Genomic DNA, 17,737 nt, shown 5'->3' on the forward strand with positions numbered 1-17,737 from the left:
TTTAAAGTGGATAAAACAGGTATTATTCCTGCTTTTCAGTTAATTGTCAAAAGAATTTCAGGCTTTTTGATTCCTGAGTCCATGTTGTTTTTTCCACTGTACTGTACTATTTTCCTCTAAATGTTATAATTAAGACTTCAAAATACATTAAGTAAAAAGCAGAACTGAAGGAAGGGAACAGATAAATAGACACCACGGTTGGTGACTTTTTAAAAAAAATCTTATAAAAAATTGTTTGATGTTTATTCATTTTTGAGAGAGACAGAGCGTGAGTGGGGGAGGGGCAGAGAGAGGGAGAGAGGGAGACACAGGATCCGGAGCTGTCAGCACAGAGCCCGATGCAGGGCTCAAACCTACGAACCGTTAGATCATGACCTGAGCTGAAGTCAGTTGCTTAACTGACTGAGCCACCCAGGGGCCCCTGAAATCTTACAAAATGTGTTCTGTGATCATAATGAAATTAAATTAAAAATCAATAATAATAAGATATCTAGAAAATATTTGGAAGTGAAACTCTTCTAAATGACCCATGGATCAAAGAAGAAATCACAAGGGAAATTAGAAAATACTTAATTGAAATGATGCTGAAAATCCAACATACCAAAACTTAGGAGATGCCCCTAAAGCATGCTTAAAGGGAAATTTATAACTTTATATGTTTATATTAGAAAAGAAGAAAGCTTTAAAGTCAATAATATAAGTTTCTACTTTAAGATCTGGAGAAAGAAGAGCAAAGTAATGTCAAAGTAAGTTAAAGGAAAGAAATAATAATTAAAAACAGTAAAAAAATTAATGACATAGGCAATAGACAAAGCCATGAGTTGGTTCTTTGAAAGGTTTCATTAACATTGGTAAACCCCTAGATAAAAAGAAACAAATCATCAGTGTCAGAAAAGGGCGGGGGGGGGGGGGGGGGCTGTAACTATAGATCCTGTAGACATCGAAAGTATAGTAACACAATATTATGAACAAATAGTAAAAAATTCAACAACTTAGATGAAATGGACAAATTTCCTTAAGGGACATTGAAACTCCATTAGAGATAATTATTTTTGATTTAAATCTTTGGCATGCAGATCTCTCTCTTGGTTGTCGAATGGAATCACGGTCTTCCTGCATCCCTAGTTCCTATATCCTAGGTGTTGAGGTTTTTAAAAACTATCCTAGAGCTCTCCCTGCTCTTATTTATTTCAAAGCATGGTTTTCTATTTGTAATAACACTTTTCTTGCTCTAGAACAAAAACCTAACCATTTATTGACCTTTTAAGGACCCCCTAAATTCTGTCAAGAGGGGGATTCCTTTTTCTTCCCCATTTCTCTTGTGCTCCTAGCAGAGAGAGAAAGGGATTATTTGGTAAACCAGGGGTGAATCCTAAGGGCTGACTTGGATTATCTCTTTCCTTTTAGTCACCTTGGTTCTGGGACATCCAACAGTGCTGGCATAGCTATCCGTATCAGGTACAGTCTGAGCCCTTTCAAGGCAGGGGCCTCGTGTGTGTATAAGGTAGGGTGGGCAGGACAGTCCCAGGGCAGATGGCATGTTTTCTTGGTTTTCTTGAGGGATTAGGGGCTGAGTCTCTTTGACTCATGTATTTAGGGTACCTATTTCTGGGGCTCCCATAGCTGTGAAATCCAGTGATCTTTTTGTTCCAGATTCCTTGTTATATTCACCCTAATTGGGCCCAAAAGAAAAGCAGCTTCCTGGCACTTGATGAGATGCTTTCTGGCTCAGGTGTCCTTTTTGAATCAAGGGTAACTTGGAGTCTCCTTAAAAGCATCTTGGTTCTAATCTATTCTAGAAAAATGTCGAGGGGCTGTAACAGGGTGGAAGAAAAGACCTGAGTATATTAAATCCCCTGAAAAGCACTAACTGTCCAGAATTCTAGATACACTGATTTGATTGTGCTATAGTATGTGTTAACCTTATCTCTAAAGATGCGAGTAGAAAATGTGTATGCGGAGGGGCAGAGGGAAGAGGTTTAAGTCTCCATACCAATCCCAAATCTGTTAGCTGTTACAGATCTTGCAACACGGTGGGGAGGAAGGGTGTCTAATGATTTTGGGTATTGGTCCTCCAAGACGGAGAAAGTTGCAGAGATGGAATGAATTTTTGACTAGCTGGTATTCTAACTACTTCTTTCTCTCTTTCAGCCTCTCACAAGTGGGCTTTATTACTATTATATCATGGAATTGGCCTTCTATTGGTCTCTCATGTTTTCTCAGTTTATAGACATTAAACGAAAGGTAAGGACATTGTCCCCCTCAACTCTAACATACTGCATCCTCCTTTCTAGCAGCCACCATCACTGCCCTTGTGGATTCTCTACCCTGATTGGGACCACAAAAGAGGGAAAAAGTAGGCTTGATGGGACTATTAGCTTTTTGTAACCTTCTCGGAAATGAGACTTGACTAATGATGAAGTAAGTATAGTTGAGGTGTTCAGGGCAGCCCAGGATAAAAAGTTAACCAGCTAAAAAGCATATCCTTTTCCTTATTTTTCTCTAAGGTTCTTACATGTATAGAGCTTTGGAAACTAGTTAGAACTAAGGGATAGCAAGGCCTGATCCAGGAAAAGGCCGGCCTCTAGAATAGCTAGATCTGGCAAAGAATGTCAACTGGAAAGGGTTTTAGATGATTTCATTTACCATTTTCTTGCTGTTGTTTAGGAAACAAAGATTCGGAGAAGTGAGTTGACTTGCCCATATAGTGACAAAGTTGGGAATGACTTAAATTTTTTATAAGTGGACAGAAAGGGCAGAATCTTTACTTTATTGGTATGCACCTGAAGTAATGTGGTTCCAGCAGCTCTGACTTTAATTTGTCACTATCTCATGGCTATCTTTGGTGAGGAAGACCAGAATTAGCATTTATGGGAATGGATTAAAACTAATCTGGGTTATTAGTTGTTGTGTAATCTAGAAGCTTTATACTCAATTCAAATGTCTTGCACTCTCCTATGGTCAGGAGACACAGGTCCCCTTATTAAAATTTTATTTTAAAACATGACACATATAAAAAGATTTGTAATATATATGTGGGTTTTAAAACATACTAGAATGTATACTTATGAACCCGCCCCCAACTCAAGAACTATAACATACCACTATATCTATGTGGAGAGCACAGACTTTTCATCCTTGTTTCTCTCACCCAAATTCACCTGTCTTCTCCCATTCTCTGTCCCTCAGTGGGCTGAGAAGTATTTATTAGACATGTCTGATAACAGGTATTTAGAGATTTCTGAGTCTGACCTTGGCATTTGAACCCAAGAGGAAATTAGAGCTTTAAATCTGAAAGCAGAAAGTGCTTACAGTTAAAATGGATTGTTTAGCATTTCTCTGAAACTTTTTTGAAGAGGTTAGCTTTGCCCTTCCATAAACCTCTCCTTTCTGTTAGGTCTCTTTGGTTGAAATATCTTTCATCAAAACAGTCTTAGAATCTCACAGATTATCTATGGCTTGTAGGTCTGACTACCCCCTAGGAAATTATTTCCAAGTGTCAACTCAGCATACATGGTCTACATATTCCACAACTTCCAAAGAAAACTGTTATTTTCTGTGCTTTGAACTATATTAACATAGATTATGGGTCAGTCACTGGTGTGGAGTTTTGGGTCAAACGGTAGGGGTGCTCCATACGGGAGAGTTTAGACAAAATGGAACCTCTAAGCGGTGGGAGAAGATCCTCAGAGAACATGCAGGGCATTGGGTTGGCTGATATCTCTATGGCCGTGCCTTTACCTGCCCCTTCTATTTCCATTCCTTGCTAGGACTTCCTGATCATGTTTATGCATCACTTGGCCACCATTGGGCTCATCACGTTCTCCTATATCAACAACATGGTTCGGGTGGGAACTCTGGTCATGTGTTTACATGATGTCTCAGACTTCTTGCTGGAGGTGAGACCCCCCCCCAACTCCTTTTTCCTCATTATTCCTCTCTTTCTCTCCTTTTCTTCCTATTTGAGAACTGGCTTTCTCTCAACTCAATTCTTAATCTTCCTTTCTCCAGGCAGCCAAACTGGCCAATTATGCCAAATACCAGCGTCTCTGTGACACCCTTTTTGTGATCTTCAGTGCTGTTTTTGTGGTCACTCGTCTAGGAATCTACCCATTCTGGTGAGTGTTAGGGTCATGGAGCTGTGGTCAATATGTAGCTAATGATACCTTTTGCCAATTTAGGAAATAGGCCACCAAAAACCCTGTTGCCCTGCTTTATCCTTGGCTTAACCTGACCCTTTGTGGACTCACAGGACCCTCCCACAGTATTCCTAGGGAGGTGTAATCCAGACTGAGAACATCCAACTCACTTGGCTGTGGCTTTCCTGACTCCTGTCTGAGGGACAGCCCTCACTTTATGCCTAAGTAATTCCTTTGCCTTCTTTTGCGCTGATTATAAAATTCTCAGCCTCTTCTTGTTTTCCTGCTCTTATACCTTCTACCCCACCCTAACCAACACACACACCACTCTCACTCGTACACTCCCTACTTAATGGTACAGAGTCAGTGACTGCAGGTTGGAGATTTTGCTTAGTCTGAGCGAATCAGCCACCACCTGTCCTGTATGTGCCTGAGGATCTGAGTAATGACTAGGATTATGATTAAAATTGCTGCTCCAATTGTGTGAAACTCCGCATATTTGAAATGATTAAATGTGACTTAATCCACCAATTTCTGAGATTCACATATCTTTCCCTGCCCCTAAAGATAGAAAATTTCATAGGCCCCCTTTCTTTATTTTCTCAGTGTTAATGAATATCCCTAGAATTTCAACTGTTAGAATGTGTAGGGAGAAAACATACTGGATTCTGCTTCCCAGGGAACTCCACTTCATTGCTGTCTACTTGGCTTTAACTCTAGAATCTCACCATTGGCCTACCTCTTCTAGGATTCTGAACACGACTTTCTTTGAGAGTTGGGAGATGATCGGGCCTTATCCCTCCTGGTGGCTCTTCAATGGCCTTCTCCTGATCCTACAGGTTCTGCATGTCATCTGGTCCTACCTAATTGTGCGAATTGCTTTCAAAGCTTTGATCCGAGGAAAGGTGAGGAGGAAAGATGGCTTCTTTCTTTGGGGCTGGGTAGGAAGATAGATATTACTCAGTAGACTTCTCTAGCCTAGTGAGCCCCAGCTACTCAAGCAGACCCAGCAAAAAGCTTAGGACTCCAGGGGACTCCTTTTCTATAAGTGTTTAGCCTTTTAAGATATCACTAAGAGGGGTGCCTGGCTGGCTTAGTCAGTAGAGCATGCAACTCTTGATCTCTGGATTGTGAGTTGGAGCCCCACCTTAGGTACAGAGATTACTGGAGAAAGAAAAAAAAAAGATACAGGAGGAAGGATCTGCCTTCTTTCTGTCCCTTACAATAACTGTGGTTAAATAATGAACAGTGTTATGTTTCTAGATGGCTTTAACCATTTCCTACCCCTTAACTACTTCAGTGGATTTCATATTTTTGCTTTTTAGCACAGAAACCTTTTTTCCAAAGGAAATTGTATGTAGAACTCTACACTATAAACTTATGAAAGCAGAAATGTTTGACTGCCTAGGAATGGCATGGTAGTTCACAAGCCACCCCAAGATGACCACACTGTGATGTTTAAGATATGGGACTAAGTATTGACCTCATCCCACTGTTGTATGAAGAAATGATCCTAAATGAGATCGGTATTTAGGGTTTCAAGTACCCGTCTTATGCCAAGAGCCCAAAAACACAAAGAAAGGTGTCATTTATGGTAAAAATGATGAAACTCATAACTGAATTTTGCAAGTTCTGAAGCAGTCAGGCTGGGATTTGCGCATGGGCTGAGGATTCAGCCTTCAGCAAATGCAGAGCCCAAGCCGGGAGGGGTGGTGGGGGGCGGGGGCGGGGGGCTCTGCTAGAGGAGACACTGACTCTAGGACAAAGGGATGGAATGTAATGTAACCTAGGCATATATGATTTCTTGTGTCTCTGTTCCTTATGGCTGCAACTGGTTTCAGAACTTGCTCAGTGTGCCTATGCATCTTGCTGTAGCTACTGGACATCTCTCTTCTCCCCTGCTTTTCTTTCCTGACCAGGTGACCTATCCAGGAAGGATTAGACCCAGACTCTGTACTCTCCACTCTTTTCTCACTTCCTTCCTTTTTTCTATGCCTGGTGGGAGCTGGACAGTTTCATCTCTTGCATGTAAGTGTATCTGTGCTTCTAGTGTTCAGTAAAGCATGTCTGTCTGAATGTGTTCCTCTTCCTTCCTGCTTCCCTTCCTGTTCCCTGTGTTGTCTCAGAGCATGCCTGTCTCCTGACCTTGTGGGGCCATTGTTGACTGGAGCTCAAGTTGCCAGATAGTTTTTTCTAAATGGTGGCAAGAGTTGAGTCGACTCTTATTTTTTCCCCTTTCTGAGCCTCCCTTTACCTGTCAGTTGCCTGGGCTCAGAGGTCAAAGCTGCAATAGATCACAGAGTCTTAGAGCTAACCAAAGCAAGTGCCCCACTCCTTGGCAACAGCATATATATCTTTGTTCCCTTCTCACCCCCTTCTTTCCTTTACTTTTTTTAAAATTTATTTTTTATGGATTTATTTTTTTAAGCTTATTCATTTTGAAAGAGAGACAGCGTGTGCACTCAAGCAGGGGAAGGGCAGAGAGAGAGAGAAGGAGAGGGAGGGAGGGAGGGAGAGAGAGAGAAAGAGAGAGAGAGAGAGAGAGAGAGAGAGAGAGAGAATCCCAAGCAGGCTCTGCCAGTGCAGAGCCCAACAGCAGATCTCGATTCCACAAACCGTGAGATCATGACTTGAACCAAAATCAAGAGTTGGACACTCAACAGACTGAGCCACCCAAGGCGCCCCTTACTTTTTTTTTTTTTTTTTTTAACAAAACACATTGAGGGGCACCTGGCTAATTCAGTTGGTAGAACATGAGGCTTTTAATCTCAGGGTCATGAGTTGAAGCCCCACATTAGGCACAGAGCTTACTAAAAAAAAAAAAACCCCACACTGATTATCTGTCAGTTCTGGAAGTCAGAAGTCTGACAGGTCTCACTGGATTTCTCTCCTTTACTTTTTATGGTCCATGGTAAAGAACTAAAAAGACTTTGCTTGATATGCAGAGTAGTTTTGATTAGAAAACGTTTTTCCAGTCCAAACTCTTCATTTGAAAATCTAAAACTGAAAAGCTGTGGTTAAGAGGTAAAAAGATTCAGGCTGCCTGAGTGGCTCAGTCGGTTAAGCATCTGACTCTTGATCTTGGCTTAGGTCATGATCTCATGGTTCTGTGAGTTCAAGCCCCACGTTGGGATCTCTACTGTCAGCACAGAGCCCGCTTCAGATCCTCTCTCCTCCCCTCCTCTGCTTACTCACTCAAAAATAAACATTAAAAAAAAAAAAAAAAAGGGGGGGGGGTGTCAAAATACAACTAGCAAGGTAGCAGGGAGATTAAATGAAAGAATCATTCAGTAATATTCTTTGAGGGCCTACTTTGTGCCAGGCTCTTCCCCGGACCCCAGGGAGACAGTAGAACCACACACAACCATTCTCTGCACTGACAGCATGGAGCCTGCTTGTGATTCTCTCTCCCCCATTCTCTCTGCCCCTCCCCCGCTCACATGCTCACTCACTCTTTCTCTCAAAATAAACATTAAAAAAAAAAAGTAAAGATTCACAGACAGCAACATGATTGGGGCTGGGATTCTTCTCTTGATGACTGCCAATCCACTTTTCTTTTCACCAGATTGGTATCTTGGCAATGCTAAAGTTGCACAGACGTGGTCTTGCCAGTGGGAAAACGGACAAGATTGGAGAAATAGTGTCATAGGGTATTAAGCCCCAAGACAGTAAAACTACGGAAGAAGGACTAGTTATGAATCAGCTTTGAGGATAAAGCAACAGTCAGGATAACCAACATGAATAACTGCAGTGGCCACAACCATCACGAGATAGAAGCGATGGTGACGGCCATCTGTATTGTTTGTATTGGCCTTTTCTATTTTTTGAAGTGGGGGAGGAGAAGAGCATCTGGAGTTTCCCTCAGACCTAAACCTGGCCTCAGAGAATGATTTCACCTCCCTCGGCTGGTCCTGAGAGACACACCCCCCCCCCACTGCCAACGCAGCTTCTTATTCCATAGGGAACAGAATCAGAGATGAGGAGAGAGAAACTGAGAAAGAGGCAGAGGATACCTTTTCACGATGGTACCCATGGCGCAGGTAGTGTTTTGAGTCAGGTGCCACCAGAAAGTGGGCCACGGTGGGAGCAGTGCCCAAACCTGGGCTGTGTGGTCTGACAATAGCAGACAAGTTCTGTCCTCACCTTTCGTACTTCTGGCCCCATCCCACGCAGGTGTCGAAGGACGATCGCAGTGATGTGGAGAGCAGCTCAGAGGAAGAAGAAGCGACCACCAACTCAAAAAGCCCCTGTGGCAGCAGCTCCAGCAATGGCGCCAATCGGGTGAATGGTCACATGGGAAGCAGCTACTGGGCTGAAGAGTAAGGTGGTTGGTGTGGGGACTAGAGCACACATGGACTTGTAGGGCCACTGGCAACCTGCTCCTCTCAGGCCTCCCCACCTACACTCTTGTGACTAGGGGCTCTGCAGGGCACTGAGGAGAATCAAAAGAGCAAATATTTTCACTTAAAAAAAAAAAAAAAACCAACTCTGCCATTTTGTATTTAATAGCCTCCCAGTTCTTTCGGTAATGTTATTTGCTTTGTGGGTGTGTGTGTGGGTGTGTGTGTGTTTGTCTGCATGTGTATGTGTGTGTGCATGTGCAGGTGTGCATATGCACGAGTTTCATTCCCTGGGTTGGGGCACAATACTAGACTGGGGCCGGTAGGCCTTGTGCCCCCTTTGAACCCACCTCAATCCCAGATTTGGCTGCATCTTGAGTAATGCTGGCTCTGGACTGTCCCTTCCCTTGTTGTCCATGGCTTTTGAAGCTATGGCCATCTGAATGGAACAGTAGAGTTCAGCTCCAGGTTTCTGCACTGTTACTCCTCGGAGCTCGAAAAGTCACACGAAGTTGTACAGAAACAGATAACCATGGATGGATGATCAGGGTTTTTGTGGCCCCTAGCTAGATTCCCTTCCTACCACCTGGTAGTGACAGGGTCCTGCTGACGCCCTGCACTTCACTCAATGGTACGCAGGGAGCGGGAGTGGGGGAGGGTGAGCTGAGGGCTGGAAGAGGACAATAGCCACTGGGCGAGCCACTTAAGGTTTATACTGTTGTTTACTCTTGTGTGATTAAAAGTGCTTCAACCCTCCTCTGCTGTCTCAGCCTCTTCAGTGACTCTATCCCCAATTCCCTGAATCCATACGCTAATTCAGAAAATGTTCAGACCTGATTCTAAAGGCTCTTAGACACATTTTTTTCCTTTCTGTGCATTGCTGGAAAGAGTGCCTACATTTTATGGCTTTATGTATTAAGAAAAAAATAAACATGCATAGTAGTCACAAAAAATACTGAGCAGATATATGCATGTTACCAAACCAACAAAGGATTTGGTTGAAGACACTTTTAGATACCCTTATTTCCCATACAGAGACTACCTGGGTGTCTCTACCCCTACCGGGGTAGACTACCTACCACCCCGCCTGGGTGGCTCAGTAGGTTGATCGTCCGACTTCAGCTCAGGTCATGATCTCACTCTCTGTGAGTTCAAGCCCCACGTCAGGCTCTGTGCTGACAGCTCAGAGCCTGGATCCTGCTTCAGATTCTGTGTCTCCCTCTCTCTCTGCCCCTCTCCTGTTTGCACTCTCTTTCTCTCTCAAAAATAAATAAACATTAAAAAAATATTTTAAAAAAGTTTTTGTTTTTTTTTTTAAATTTTTTTTTTTTTCAACGTTTTTTTAAATTTATTTTTGGGACAGAGAGAGACAGAGCATGAACGGGGGAGGGGCAGAGAGAGAGGGAGACACAGAATCGGAAACAGGCTCCAGGCTCTGAGCCACCAGCCCAGAGCCCGACGCGGGGCTCGAACTCACGGACCGCGAGATCGTGACCTGGCTGAAGTCGGACGCTTAACCGACTGCGCCACCCAGGCGCCCCAAAAAAGTTTTTAATAAAAAAACAAATAGACTTACTATGGGGCATGCAAAAATTTCTAAAAAAAATCTTACATAGTTATTTGGTCAGAGCTAAAGTCTTACATTTAGTTCCTCAAGTTGCCTTATTAGTTGAATAGACTAGTAATTGTGAAATGTGAAATTTATTTTTGTAAGATTCTGTTTTTTATAGCATTTATTTTTTTTTAGTGTTTACTTACTTTTGATAGAGTGCATGAACAGAGAAGGGGCAGAGAGGTGGAGATAGCCTCCAAAGCGAGCTCTGTGGTGACAGCAGAGAGGCCAACGTGGGGCTTGAACCCATGAGCCGTGAGATTATGACCTGAGCTGAAGTCACTTAACTGAATGAGCCACGATCAGTGTGGAACGTGCTTAAGATTCTCTTTCTCCCTCTCCGCCCCTCTCCCCTGCTCACACACTCATAAAAACATTAAGAATGTCATCTAGACTGGCACACATCACTTCCACGGTATTCTATTGATCAAAGTAGTCACAGAGACCACCTAGATTCAAGATAGAGACTACAGTACCTCTTGATGGGAGGAGCGAGGTCACTGCAGAAAAACGCGTAGAATGGGAGACACAGCTGCTTTCATCTTTGAAAAATTCAATCTGCCACATTGAGGACATGGAGTCTCAAATTGCTCAAAAAGACCAGTGGGGCGCCTTGCTGGCTCAGTAAAATATGCTACTCTTGATCTCAGGGGTGGTGAGTTCGAGCCCCACGTTGGGTTAGGCACAGAGATTACTAAAAAAACAAACGCAGATTGCCCATCTATCATGAGCTATCACGTCACCGCAATCCTAAAAGTAATGGTACGAGTTTCGTTCCTAAGTGATTCAGTACGCTGGTTGTAAACCAAGTTCTTCAGACTTTAGATCCAGTATTTCAGGCAGGGAAGTATTTTCAGTTCAGTTCAGTGAAATATTTAAGTGCCTTCTGGGTGGCTCTGTCAGTTAAGCATCCACTTCAGCTCAGGTCATAATCTCATGGTTCATGAGTTTGAGCCCCGTGTTGGGCCCTGTGCTGAAAGCCTGGATCCTGGAGTCTGCTTCAGATTCTGTGTTTCCCTCTCTCTCTGCCCCTCCCCTGCTCGTGTTCTGTTTCTCTCAAAATTAACATTAAAAAAAAAATTTAAGTGCTTACTTTATGATTGGCACTGTGGCAGAAGCTGGGGACACAAAGATGAACAAGATCTGGGTTTCTACTCTAAAAGAGCTCAGATACCCCGAGTAAGGGGGAAAAAATAACTACAATGTGATAAGAATTATTATTTTTTTTAGTGTTTGTTTATTTTGAGAGAGACACAGCACAAGTGGGGTTGGGGCAGAGAGAGAGGAGAGAGAGAATCCCAGCCAAACTCCACACTGTCAGCACAGAGCCTGACGTGGGGCTTAAACCCACGAAACTGAGATCATGACACAAGCCGAGATCAAGAGTCAGATACTCAACCGATTGAGCCACCCAGGCACCCCAAAACTATTCTTTTTTTTTCCTAATGTTTATTTTTGAGAGAGAGCATATGCACAGTAGAGGAGGGGCAAAGAGAGAAGGGGACAGAGGGTCCAAAGCGGACTCTGCACTGAGAGCAGAGAGCCCAATGTGGGGCTTGAACTCACAAGCCGTGAGATCACGGCCTGAGCTGAAGTTGGACGCTTAACTGACTGAGCCACCCAGGCACTCCGTGATAAGAACTATCCTAAATTATTCTTGGCAAGATGGGAGAAAACTTGAAAACTGAAGCTAGGCCATTAAAGATGAGTAGAGTTTTGCCAGGAAAACAAATGGAAAGGTATTATGTTTAGAAGAGATGTCAAAGTATATGAAAGAGATCAGTTCTGGCTTAATGCAGGCTAAAATAACCTGAGACAAACATCTAGAAATGGCACATAAAGGTCACTTTTTAAAATATATATATTTTTGGGGCGCCTGGGTGGCTCAGTCGGTTGGGCATCTGACTTCGGCTCAGGTCATGATCTCGCAGTCTGTGAGTTTGAGCCCCGCATCAGGCTCTGTGCTGACAGCTCAGAGCCTGGAGCCTGTTTCAGATTCTGTGTCTCCCTCTCTCTCTGACCCTCCCCCGTTCATGCTCTGTCTCTGTCTCAAAAATAAATAAATGTAAAAAAAAAAAAAAAAAATTAAAAATAAATTAAAAATAAAAAATAAAAGAAAAAAAAAATATATATATATATTTTAAGTTTATCTATTTGAGAGAGAGCGAGAGAGAGAATCCCAGGCAGGCTCCACAATGTCCGTGCAGAGCCCAACGTGAGGCTCGAACTCCCCAATCATGAGATCATGACCTGAGGTGAAATCAAGAGTCAGACGTTTAATGGACTGAGTCACCCAGGTGTTCCCTGGTTTTTTGTTTTTAATGTGTAGCTGAGCTTCCAAGAAAGGGACACAAAAGACACAATGAATTACTAGAGGGATAAGGGGAATATACTTGCTAATGCTGACAAGAGACAAGACCAAGCAGGAAGCTGGAAATGAGACCTCCAGTTAAAGCTGGGACCCTGAGATAGCAACAGTCTTAGTGAAAGAGGGGAAACTGAAAAATGCATCCAGGTCGCAAAAGAAGAAAGCGAGGAAGTTTGCTTGGGCTTGTGGAGTCGGAAGATTCCAGAGTTCCAGGCCCATGAAATGGGCCTACATTTCATGTGAATTTGAGAACTTTTTTTTTTTTTAATATGGAATTTATTGTCAAATTGATTTCCATACAACACCCAGTGCAGATCCCAACAAGTGCCCTCCTCAATACCCATCACCCACCCTCCCCTCCCTCCCACTCCCCATCAACCCTCAGTTTTTAAGAGTCTCTTATGCTTTGGCTCTCTCCCTCTCTAACCTCTTTTTTTCTTCCCCTCCCCCATGAATTTGAGAACTTCAAACAGATACTTCCTGTGTGGTCTAGAAACTGTCATGACCCCCCAGCCCCAAGTAAGAACTTGCATGAAAGTGGTCTCAGGTCAGTTATCCATGGCACTGCTCTAGAGAGACATGTGCATGATGATGCAGACCACGTGGGATGCTTACGCCACCACCGCCACCACCTCCCAGATAAAAAAGCTCTAGAAGACCATCTCTGTCAAACCTGCAACACCTTTGATTAACAAAATCTTGTTATCCAGAATACAGATACAAAGAAACAAAGACAACCCAATAGTAAGACAAAGGCAGGGGAAGGAGCAAAGGATATGAATAGTCAGTTTCTAGAGGAAACGTATGCTAATGGATAAGAAATCAACAAAAAGGTGCTCTACCTTACCAGAAGTCAGTATGTAAATTAAAACGAACAGAAACCACTTAACACCACTTTGGAAAAACAGCTTAACAACTAGTAAAGCTAAATATTAGTAATAATTATTCTTGGGAGAAGGTAGCATATGGACCCAAGGAAACTACACTTTTCTAGGAGGGAAAAAGTGGAGATGTCTCTGTGATCTTTCACTAGAGGGATGGAATAAATTGATTTACTCATGCAGTTGGAATATTATGTCACGATTAAAAACTAGGTTTTCTTGGGGTGCCTAGGTGGCTTGGTTGAGCAACTCTGTGCTGGGTGTGGAGCCTGCTTGGGATTCTCTCTCTCTGCCCCTCTCCCCGACTTGCATGCACGCTTTACACTGTCTAAAATAAAAAATAAAAAAAACAAAACCCACTAAGTTTTGTCAATATGGATGTACTAGTCTGAGCCAGTAGGATGGAAATACAGCTATCTAGACATCTAGATATGTTTCTTAATTTGTTATAAGAAATTGGCTCACATGGTTGTGGAGGCAGAGAAGTCCCAGGATCTGAAGTCAGCAGTTGGAGCACCAGGAGAGCTGATGTATTTCCAATCTGATTCTGAAGGCCTGACAAACCAGAGAGCCCATTGGTATAAGTTCCAGTCCGAGTCCGAAGACAGAGGAAGGCCAGTGTCTCAGTTCAAAGACAGTCAAGAGGACAGAAAGCATTCTCTTACTATGCCTTTTTGTTTTAATTCAAGTTGACAGTTGACAATGGACTGACTGAGGCCCAACCACACTGGGAAGGGCAATAGGCTTTACTTCGGTCTATGGATTCAAATGTTAATCTCATCCAGAAAAGCCCTCACAGACGACCAGGAATGTTTAACCAAATATCTGGGCACTCCGTGGCCCAGTCATGTTGCCACATAAAATTAGCACGATGGATAAATAAATGTCAAAAACAATGTTGAGTGAAAATGGCAAGCTTCAAAAGAATATGTCCCTTTTGATGCCATTATAACATTACTTTTTTTAACCCCAAAATAATAATAAGGGTATTTCTATAGTAAAAGTATGGAAACATATACAGCACGAGAAGGACAGATAGTGTTTCTCTGGGAAGGGAAGATGTGGATAAGATGGGTAAATGGCATATTTTCTTTTTAGTGCTTTAAATACATTTGGGATATTTCAAAAAAATGTTAGTGTTTATATATTATTTATTTTGAGAGAGAGTATGCACGCATGCAGGAGGAGTCGAGAGAGAGGGAGGCAGAATCCCTAGCAAGCTCTGTGCAATCAGCGGAGAGCACAACGCAGGGCTCAAACTCATGAACCTTGAGATCATGACTTGGGCCGGAATCAAGAGTTAGATGCTTAACCCACTGAGCCACCCGGGTGTTCCTCAAAAGTATAATGCATTGGCAGGGAACTGGAACTTGTTGGGAGTTGGATCAAAGTGGGAGATGAGAATACGAAGATGGCTTGGGGCCATATAGTGAAGGACCTTGACTTTCGTGCTGAAGAGTTAAGTTTTAGATGGTAGGTTATGGGAGCCCTCAAAGGTTTAAAGCAACAAATAAGTCTTTGAAAAGTACTCACGGGGAGGGTATCTTACTAATCGGGACTAGACCTTAGAGGCACAGGAAATGGAAAAGGAGACTATGAATTGACACAGACTGATAGGTAGCAAGGTTACAATCTGTTACCACCCTCACCTCAGCCATCTGCAGTTGTTTTTTCTTGTTCAATAAATAGTCTTTTGAGGAGCAGGCCTCACCAAGAAATTTAGCCACAAACCCTAGGCCTATAGAAAACAAAACAAAACAGATTGGGGATCTTTTTTCACTCCAATGACTGCTCTATGAAAGACATCTAGGAAACAATACTAAACTTATTGGCAGCAACAGGGCTCTACTGACAGTAATTTATTATAAGGAATTGGCTGACGGAGTCACAGAGGCATTCCTTTTTATGGCTCTGCCTGGCTACTTTCCTTCACTGTCCCCTCCCTGCAGTAGGGTTCCCAGGACAAACTATAACCTTGCCAGCAAAGCTGACCTTGACTAACACAGGGTGTGGAGAGCCATGGTGTCCCAGGCCTTGCCCATTACTGGCTCTCTTCTGAGTCTCTGGCCTCTGAATAATAGAAGAAACCAGAGAAAAGCAAACTCAATCAACACACACCACATATTTTACGTATGTATAAACACACTGGAAATGGTTAAGACTAGTCACTTCTGTGTAGGGAAATGATGAGGAATAGAGGGAGTGACAAGGGGTACTTTTACTTATCTCTATTTTTAAAATATTTTACATTGGAAATATATTCATGTATTCAAAAAAAAAAAAGCTTACAGACTAATAGATATGATACAAACAAACATCTTTTTCCTTGAACAAAAAAAACCAGTAACTATTTTTGAAGCAAGCGTGGCAATAAGTTGATAACAGTTAAAACTGAGGGATGGGTATAAAGGTTTTCTTTCTATTCCCTCAGCTTTTGTATGTTTGAAACTCAACAGATATTTTTATTATACAAGCTATATATATGTGCTCATCGTCAAAAAAGGAATTAAGAAAGTACATGACCTCTCCATTTGCCCCAATAACTATGAATGCTTGGTATACAGCCTTCCAAAACCACTTATCAGATAACCACATGTATACAAATGTTCCTTTTAAAGCAAAAATGAGATAATACTACACGTATTCTGCTAGTTTTGACTGATCAACATTCCACTTTGTGGTATACCATTATTCTTTAACTTATTTAACACTCTTTGTTATGGGGCACCTGGGTGGCTCAGTCGGTTGAGCATCTTTCTTCCGCTCAGGCCACGATCTCACGGTTCGTGGGTTTGAGCCCCACATTGGGCTCACTGCTGTCAGCATGCAGTCTGCCTTGGACCCTCTGTCCCCTTCTCTCTGCCCCTCCCCTGCTTGTGCTCTCTCAAAAATAAACATTAGAAATTTGTTTAAAAAAAGATTAAAATATTGCAAATAATATCCTTCTACAAATACGCTGTGCGGTTGTATGAATATTTCTTTTTTTTTTTTTTTAAATTTTTTTTTCAACGTTTTTTATTTATTTTTGGGACAGAGAGAGAGACAGAGCATGAACGGGGGAGGGGCAGAGAGAGAGGGAGACACCGAGTCGGAAACAGGCTCCAGGCTCCGAGCCATCAGCCCAGAGCCTGACGCGGGGCTCGAACTCACGGACCGCGAGATCGTGACCTGGCTGAAGTCGGACGCTTAACCGACTGCGCCACCCAGGCGCCCCGGTTGTATGAATATTTCTAAGGCCTAGAGGCTTAGCAGTGAAATAGGTAGGTAAGAGTATAGACACTTTACATTTTTGATAAAGACCCTACAAACTTGTCATTTCCATTAGCAAGAGAATGCTGTTATTTAAATATTAAAAGTGCTGTGAGGGGCGCCTGGGTGGCGCAGTCGGTTAAGCGTCCGACTTCAGCCAGGTCACGATCTCGCGGTCTGTGAGTTCGAGCCCCGCGTCAGGCTCTGGGCTGATGGCTCGGAGCCTGGAGCCTGTTTCCGATTCTGTGTCTCCCTCTCTCTCTGCCCCTCCCCCGTTCATGCTCTGTCTCTCTCTGTCCCAAAAATAAATAAAAAACGTTGAAAAAAAAAAATTAAAAAAAAAAAAAAAGTGCTGTGAAAGGGTACATAACTGGTTGCTATGGAGCACAAAAGAGGTCTTAAATATCACAACAGGGATCCAGTAGCCAGTGGTTCTCATCTATAAAGTCCAACACCTACTTTTGTTTCTTGTGAAGGTATTTATTTAAGGGCATACATCTCCTGACACCAGCTTGGGCTATGTTCTGAAGGTCTGCATGAAATACTTTGTTTCATTGCTTTAAATTAAGTTGAAAATTTGTGTTCTTTCTTTAAGGGTTGCCAGGAATATTTCATTTCCGGCAAGTTGAGATTATTTATTTATAATTTTATTGGAAGTGATAAGAGAATACAGACTTTAAGATTCCTACTTTAAATTTGTTTAAGGATTTGTTTTAAAAAATTGTTTTGGAGGGGTACCTAGCTGGCTCAGTCGGTTAAGTGTCCCACTTCAGCTTCAGGACGTGATCTCAGTTTGTGAGTTTGGGCTCCGCATCGGGCTCTGCACTGACAGTGACGGGGCAGAGCCTGCTTGGGATCCTCTCTCTCTCTGCCCCTCTCCCACTTGCTCACACACTCTCTCAGAATAATAAACTTAAAAATAATAAAATAAAACTTGTTTTGGAATAGTGAATACAAATGTTTCTAAGTGTTCTATGGTCATGGAAAACTGTTCCATATTACATATACACATACATGCACATATACATGTCAGGTTTGTTGTTTGTATTATTTCTTCTCAGTCCTTATTCTAGTGCTGTTCAGTTCCAAACAAAGTATAATAAAGTCCCTCACTATAACCATATTTTTATCCTGTTCTTGCATCCCTA

General features: G+C 42.6%; 1 protein-coding gene and 1 long non-coding RNA gene across 6 annotated transcripts in view; one reads left to right on the forward strand and one right to left on the reverse strand.

Moving 5' to 3' along the window:
- CERS5 (ceramide synthase 5) overlaps window positions 1-9,235 on the forward strand; it is a 33,348-nt gene extending 24,113 nt beyond the window's left edge. For 2 of the 5 annotated variants that reach the window (XM_058742823.1, XM_058742825.1), the window contains 6 exons: window positions 1,408-1,458; window positions 2,152-2,244; window positions 3,771-3,899; window positions 4,012-4,118; window positions 4,888-5,044; window positions 8,313-9,235. In XM_058742823.1, coding sequence (XP_058598806.1) covers window positions 1,408-1,458; window positions 2,152-2,244; window positions 3,771-3,899; window positions 4,012-4,118; window positions 4,888-5,044; window positions 8,313-8,462 — 687 coding nt within the window. In that variant the 3' untranslated portion in view covers window positions 8,463-9,235. Of the gene's footprint in view, window positions 1-1,407; window positions 1,459-2,151; window positions 2,245-3,770; window positions 3,900-4,011; window positions 4,119-4,887; window positions 5,045-5,673; window positions 5,675-6,058; window positions 6,168-8,312 lie in introns of all 5 variants that reach the window. The other 3 variants (XM_058742827.1, XM_058742824.1, XM_058742826.1) reach the window with 3 other exon arrangements.
- A 785-nt stretch (window positions 9,236-10,020) lies between these two features.
- LOC131519616 (uncharacterized) lies at window positions 10,021-16,314 on the reverse strand. The gene is made up of 2 exons (XR_009265718.1): window positions 14,990-16,314; window positions 10,021-10,785 (listed from the first exon to the last, which is right to left on the reverse strand). It is a non-coding gene; the product is annotated as an uncharacterized LOC131519616 (long non-coding RNA).
- Between the last annotated feature and the right edge of the window lie 1,423 nt (window positions 16,315-17,737).

The sequence above is a fragment of the Neofelis nebulosa genome, chromosome 8 (genome assembly GCF_028018385.1).
Source record: "Neofelis nebulosa isolate mNeoNeb1 chromosome 8, mNeoNeb1.pri, whole genome shotgun sequence".
Classification (NCBI taxonomy): domain Eukaryota; kingdom Metazoa; phylum Chordata; class Mammalia; order Carnivora; family Felidae; genus Neofelis; species Neofelis nebulosa.